Source organism: Podarcis raffonei, chromosome 11 (genome assembly GCF_027172205.1).
Source record: "Podarcis raffonei isolate rPodRaf1 chromosome 11, rPodRaf1.pri, whole genome shotgun sequence".
In the NCBI taxonomy this organism is placed as follows: domain Eukaryota; kingdom Metazoa; phylum Chordata; class Lepidosauria; order Squamata; family Lacertidae; genus Podarcis; species Podarcis raffonei.
In genome coordinates this window covers 23,033,575-23,041,104 of record NC_070612.1, presented here as the reverse complement: position 1 = coordinate 23,041,104, position 7,530 = coordinate 23,033,575, and the positions used below count along the sequence as shown (strand labels likewise).

Sequence of the window (7,530 nt, the reverse complement as noted above, 5' to 3'; positions counted from 1 at the left end):
TGAAATCAGAATTCTAGCCTTAAGTTAGCAATCCTATGCACACTTCCTAGTTCCATTGAAACCAGTGGGATTTAACTTCTGAAGCTTTTCTGGTGTGCAGAGAGGAAATGTCCAATCGCCCATTGCCTGTGAAAGTTGGGCTTTAGTTCCACCTGGTGGTTGAAGGCAAGATGAACTCTTGGGAAGAGGAAGCTCCCACAATTCAGTTTACTCCTGCCTTTGTGTATTTAATACACCATTCTAATGTTGAAAAGAGGGTTTTGAGATTTTGCTTCCTTTGGCCACACCAAAAGCTGATTTGTGACAGTAAAAAATGGCACCTAACATCTTCCTCAGGCATGTCAACACTAAATTGCCTGAATCCAGTTAACAGGCAATGTAAGGTAAAAGGTTATTTACATGCTATATATATGTATCTTTGTGGGGGAGATTTCACATGTGACATGCTTATTTTCTGTATTGAGAAAGCCACACTGCAGAAATTGACCTTAAAGCACTGCTTTCAAAAAATACAAAACCAAAAAAACCTGAACGCCTGTTTTTAAACCAGAGTTCTGAAGCAAGCTGAAATAAAAATGTAAACCTTTTTTAAGGTTAAGTATTACCCATTCCTTTGTGAGAGATAGAATTGTTATGTAATAAAATTCTACATACATGTAATTTTGTTCATAAAATTCAAACTAATGTGGCATTAAGTGTGACTTATAATTAAACACTGTGGTTTACTTTATCATGCATGGATTTAAACCAGATTCTGTTCTTAAATACTCAGAATTAAGGCTGAGTTCAGTAGGACTTGCACATGGATGCCTTGCTTGCATTTGGTGTCAGTGGGGTGAAACAACAAAGACCTTCATACAAGCTCTGGGTTCAGATGTTCTGGAGCAATGCATTCCCTAACTCTGTATAGCATTTGTACATAGGCTGGTTGCAGGGATAGTACGAATACATTAACAGTTTATGCTGATACATGCATTCCATCCTATGTAATATGCTACCCATGTCTCTTTCTCACCTAATACTGCCTCCTTATGTTGCTTGTTAGCTAAAGTGATGGACCAACAAAATGTATGGAGGTATACCATGCTCTGTTCTGACTGCTGGATGGAATGTTAGCTGGAGAACTTTGTCTTTTAAGTCTGCATAAAAGTTGGAAACCTCATTTGATTTCAAAACAGCTGTGAAAATTTGATGCTGAACATCTGTATTGTAGCTTACTGCTCCAGACATATCTGGTAAAGGTTCATAAACGCCTTTTGATTGTCAACTCACAGTAATGCACACAGTGCTTAATTTTTCATCGGGACCTGTCTGTGCTGCAGCTTGATACAACCATTTACAATCATTCACATGACTAATATCTGTATTCTAGAAGGAAGGTTCTTGTCTGGGGCAATTAACTAAGATGTACTTCCTACTTCCTGTCTGGCATGGCTAGATGTGACCTGTTTCAACCAAGACCATACAAATGCAAGAGAAAATCTCAAAGATAAGGCACAGTCTTGAAGTTGCAGCCACTCAACTTCAATAGGTCACACTTTAGTGAAGACAACCTTCCACTAAAAAAAAGGAAAGCTGTGCAAACATCTTTCAGGCATGCCTGGAGCAATTCCCAGAATTTCTTGGACAGTTGTTTCAGGTCAACTGACAGTCAATTCAGCTCCCAACTAACCACTGACATGTAGCCAACGGCTAGCCTAAACAAGCCCTTGGCCATCCCTTATATAAGAACATCTGATACCCATTCTCATCTCTATATAGATGCATGTTTGTCATCCTCACAGTGTTATGCAAACTATTGTTAACATATCTATTTGTGTAGCCGTCAGTGTTTTTGGAGTACCGTATGTTGTATGTGTATGTTGCTTTTCTAGCTGCATAAGACTATGAAGTCATAATTAAAAGTTGTCTTTTTGTTTCTCAGTATTTCCCAGTAGTGTTTTGCTTTGTGTTTGTTACTTTATATTCATTAGTGCAGTGGCTACAAAACTGTAGGTCCATATATACTGCTGTGCTGGAAGAGAAATATTTTGGAAAACTCTCACCTGTTTGATGCAGCCACCTCTGCCCATTAAAGCAGATTGACATTCAAAGCATTGATCCCTTCTCTGCCACTATATGAGTAGCAACATCAATTGGAGAGAACAAGGATGCAGTGGGCTTCACTGAGGTGGTCTGTGCTACAGCTGAGTTAGAATCTGTAGCACAGGCATTGTTTACTGATTAAGAAACTCATGAGTGTGAAGGCTACCTCAAATTTTAATCCAGAAAAAGGAACTGGTCCAGTTATTAAAAGTATGGGGGAAACATAGGATGGAATGCAAGGTAGCCAACATGATGCTCTCCTGCTGTTGTGGACTCCTCAACCCAGCCAGCATGGCCAAGAGTTAAGAGATGGAAGTTGTGAACTACAACACTTGTAAGGTTGGCTATCTCTGCCCTAGAGGCCACTAGGTCAGAGAACTCTTGCCCCTTCACAAGTCCATCTCCTTTGTGCAGGACTACTGTAGATTCCACCGTATTAGGCAACTGGGTGTATTAGACGACCCCCCAAATTGGTAGCTGCAATTTGGGGGGGTCGTCTAATATGCCCAGTCACCTAATACACCAGGCAGCTCCGCACCGGGAGAAAGCTGCCCGGTGCAGAGCTGAGCCTGCCCACTGCTGCTTCCGCGGCGGGCGGCAGACTCCTCGCTGGGTGGCTTTCTCCTGGCGCGGAGCCCGCCCACCTTATACCCGGCGTATAAGGCGACCCCCGACTTTTTAACCTATTTTCCGTGGTTAAAAAGTCACCTTATATGCCGGAATCTACGGTATTTGTATTCTACCATCTTGTAGGAACTAGGATGGGTTCGGTGGTCAAGTATGCTTCCGAAAACGGGCTGTACAAGTATAACAACATAGCTTGACTTACCAGAGATACTGAAAAGGTTCCTCAAGACTTGCAGAGCTGTGCCTCTTCCTTGAATCTGAAAGCCTGAGCTACAGTAATCACCTTCCTTTTCCCTGGTGTCCAGAAAAAGACAAAGTCTGGAAAGCAATCTGAAGATGAATGCCTAACATATATTGTCCTCCTCCCTTGGAGCTCACAGAGGGGGAAGTAACAGGAATAGTTTACAACAACATTAAATCTTCTCTAAGATGTCACACAGGACTTGCGTGTCTTTAGTGCAACTAGCCATTATGCCCATGTCACAGAAGTACAAAACTGATGGCCTGGAACCATTTTAATTTATTTGGTAACAAAAAGGAGCATCCATAGAAATTTGTCACATCCACACCATACTCTGAATAGTGATGGCTTCTCTCAAAGCATCTTGTGAACTAAGAGATCTGTGAAGGGCAAACGACAGCTCCCATGTTTCTTTGGGGGAAGCCATGACTGTTGAGGTGGCATAAGAATGTCTTAAATGTATGGTGTGGGTAGAACCTCTAATGTTTTACTGAGCCAATTTCCCACTCTGCCACAAAAAAATCTAGCAATGACTAGTCTATGTCCTAATGCTATACTGTATTATCTTGCTTCACAATAGAGCTGCAAAGTCAACAATTGCACAGACACTAGCAATGAGAAGAGTTGGAAACAGGCAAACCCTGTGTGAGTTATCAGGCAAAAGTGAGGTTAAGATGAAAAACTGGCATTTTTCTATTACCACTGGTTGCCTGAACTAATCACAGTATACTCACATTCTGTTCATGAAATGGAATGTTTCACGATGTCCTTGAAAGATTGAACTCCACTCCTACTCACTTCACTCCAGTCTCACTTGTTACTCAGGGCTGAAACATATGCTCTCCCGTCACTTGCAACTTCATAACAAAGCCATCTAGAATTTAGCAAGACTATTGAATGCTTTAATTGGCATTTTTTTCCAGCAGCTCAGAGTAGGATGGTACATTAAATGACAAGTCTCACACCAATATTTACAAATTTGATCTTGTTCATGTATCTTATATCAATGCTTTGTATATGAACAATTTATGCAGCATTTTAATATATACCATGTTTGTTAATAATTTCGATGTTTGTCCTCACAGTAAATCTGTAGTGTACATCACTATTGTTTCCATTGACAGATGGAGACTGGGGTCTTAAGCCACTGAAGCACTAGTCAGGCATTCATTAACTGTGTGAGCAGAGACTGTCCATGCCAGTTCCACATCTGACTTTCACACAATTTAAAAGGGGCTTGTAAGCCTCTTAGGCTGAATGCAATGAAAGCCCTCCCCCAGATCAGGAATTCAGACTGCACAGTTTAACAGGCTTACAATCCCCATTCACACCTTCCTGCGTGGAGCAGTAGGGGCAGGTACAACCTGTCTAGATGCCAAAAGAAGCACTTCCACCATATTGGAATACCGACAAAGGGCTGCCATGTAGAAAGGGCATGTAGATCTCCTGGCTACGGCGTAGGTGGATAAAAAGGCTTTTTGGTTTCCCTAGAACCCAGGTCATCACCACAGCTGATGCATGCCATGTGCTTAACCTCTAAAAGTGGCTGGTGTGGTCAGCTTTGGTAGTTGTGATCACCTGATTTGGAAATGCGATGGAACAAATTCCAAGTCCCTTCCTTTGCTCATCATTTCAGCATCTGTTTGGACAACTAACAGCAATTGTGGGGGATTATAATCTACGAAGTTTATTTGTGATACTGTCTCATTTCACCCACTCAACATCTACTTGCACCTTGCTGCTGTATTAGGAACACCTACCACCAACAGTATGCTAGGCAGTCTGCAAAATACAAAAAATGATACAGAACTTGGCTTGGCGCTCATATTATCTTCATCAGAAGTGTGAGAACCTGTGGTGCTGAAGATGCTGGTGACCTCTGGCCACATTGTTGGGGGGTGTAGAGAGTTAGATTCTAGCAACATACAGAAGGCTAGAAGTTCCAAAATCCTGGTCTACATGCTGTAATTGGTATGCATGGGCCCTGTATTTCCACAAAGGGTTTGGCTGGGGGGGGGGGCTAGAAATAGAAAAAGAGCTGCATAATGGATGGAGAAATAGCTATCATACTTCTCATTTTGACTAGATCTTTCGAAGCTTTTTCTCTCTGTTGTCCTTTTTCTTTCTGGAAAGCCTAATATGCTTTCACATTCAGCAATATGCCCTAAAGATATTAAACTGGTGGTTTAGCAACCAATAATGCCAAATAGCTGCAAATGGACAAGTAAGCTGAATGAAGTTGGATTGCTGTCGTGATTCCTCTACCTACAGGAAAGGCTGAAGCCACAACTTGGCTAGTTTTCAAATTCTTTGGCTAAAAAGCATTTTTTGCCAAACCTGACAAGTCTTCCCATATGAGAAGAAACATGAGATTCAAACAGCCAATGTGAAACGGGAGTGGAATGCATTGTTTTTTCATTTACCTATATGCAAACCAAGTAACATAAGACTCCACAGTAAGGTGGATTGAAACAATGGAATATTTGTACTATGTACGTTTTGGTATCTATCCAAATAAGGTACCATATCAGTCACTTGAAGAGGATTTTTGCCTAAGGAACTTTGTCCTTAATGCTTTTACTTTTCTTTTTACTTGGTTGTATACAACCCATGGTATTTTAAAGTCATACCCAGAGGAGACACACTGAAACTTAAGCCTTTTGACTTCAATAGATCTATGCTGAGTATGACTTTGTGGGATACAGCCCCATGTTTATTATTTCCTTTGAAGTAAATTCCATTTAACTTTTCAATTACATGCTTTGATTCCCTCCCCCTGCCTATTCAGCTATGCTCCCATGCTTACCAGGTAGGTATGAAATATTAGGATTAAAATCATTAGAGGGTTTTTAAAAGGTGCTCCGGTATTCTAGAACACTTTGAGGATTGTGAACATTTTTAAAAATATGTTTTCGATCCTCTGGTGTCAAAGCTTCCCAGTTGACTTTCTCCCCACATTCTGATGGCCACAGAGGTTTGGGATGCAGAGAGATCGCCACCCCCTCCATCTCTGATCACTCTTTCTTTGGGCAGAGGATGTGGGGGAGAAATATAGTGCCTCCATATGAATTACACTACTTCGTTTTTGCTAATGAACAGTGGCCCATGGAAAGCCATCAAATGCCTGATGCCAGTTGAAAATAGGACGGAGAACTTCATGTCCTAAATAATGGTCACAGCTAAACGAAGTCTGCAACACTCTCCTTGACTCAGGCAGCAGCAGCAGCAGCATCATGCTTCTTTCAGTGAATCATAGAACTGTAGAATTGGAAGAGACGAGGGTTATCTAGTCCAACTCCCTGCAATGCCCAACGTGGTACTCAAACCCCTGACCCTGAGATTAAGAGTCTCATGCTCCATTAAATTACTCTGAACAGGGCTTTGAGAACAGTTTAACTGCATCCAGTGCCACATAACACTGTCCTGTTACAAAAACTGGTTGGCCTTTTGTTCCTTCTGCATTTTGGCCTAAGAACTCTCTTGTATGGACCGAGTTTTTCAAATATAGGTTGAACTCAGTTTTCTCCTTCAACTCTGGCTGATCGTGAACTTCATCATCTCCATAATCTCTAGAATCCACTTTTTGAGCTGGAATTGGTGGATTCCTGAAATCATGCCCCAGAGAGGTTGACTGTGCGAGAGGTACTATAGCTTCATGTTCTTCACTGCACAAAATCTCATGGTTGGCCATCAAGAAGTCTGAGGTAACATCAGTCTGGTTCAACCAGGTTTCAAGGGTCAGCAAGTGTAATTCATCATGATCCTTTCCACAAGGATCTACCCTCAAAACACTGAGTGTCTCATTCTCAGAGGGTGAGTTTCTCAACATTGTCTTCTCCTGGGAGGGGAAAAAGAGAAAGAAAGAGGATGTAAAGTTAAGTAATTAAGTTCCTCTTCGGTCTTTACCAAAAGAAAAAAATGATTAAGTCTCCAAAATTTGCAGAAACTTTGAAAGTGAATGAGTCCTTCCCTTTTGGAATCTTGCAAACGAACTACAAGTAAGCCTGCAGATGAGCAACTGTCCATCTGTTACACTCATAATCTCACATTCTTTGAATGATCCTCAAAGTAATACGAGTGCAGCCTGCTTGCTAATAATCAATACCATGGAAGCAAAAAGGAAAAGTCTCATTAACAAGTCTGTTCTGTCCTCCTTCATTCTAAGGAGCGGATGCTGCCAGGTGGCATTTTCCATTCACTTGAGTTCTCAACCTCACTATAATGTGCCCTAGTCCAGCCTGACTAACCTTTTTTGGCCCTAGATTCACCTCTCTCCAGGAAAGGCTGGAAGCAAAATTCAATTTTGTTTACATTTTAATGAGAAGCTACCCAGTTCACATTTGTCCTTAGAAATTCACACTTGTCCAAATTTTGCAATGCAATTTGCTAGTCAAGTAATGTGTACAAAATGCATAAAAATGCACACATTGTTGAATATAATATGCAAAAATGCATTATATTGGGGAAATTGCTTACAAAAATGTGTATATTATTCAGAACTGCTTACAACAATGAGTTTATCAGGGGAAATTCACAATGAAATGTTGACTAATCTTAATGAGGTTTTTTATTTTTAT

At 41.0% G+C, this 7,530-nt stretch overlaps 1 protein-coding gene across 10 annotated transcripts in view; it reads right to left on the bottom strand.

The window, feature by feature from the left end:
* Positions 1–3,841: 3,841 nt before the first annotated feature.
* IL31RA (interleukin 31 receptor A) overlaps positions 3,842–7,530 on the bottom strand; it is a 44,732-nt gene continuing 41,043 nt past the window's right edge. For all 10 annotated transcript variants that reach the window (XM_053408198.1, XM_053408197.1, XM_053408195.1 and 7 more), the window contains one exon: positions 3,842–6,791. In XM_053408198.1, coding sequence (XP_053264173.1) covers positions 6,318–6,791 — 474 coding nt within the window. In that variant the 3' untranslated portion in view covers positions 3,842–6,317. The remainder of the gene's footprint in view (positions 6,792–7,530) is intronic.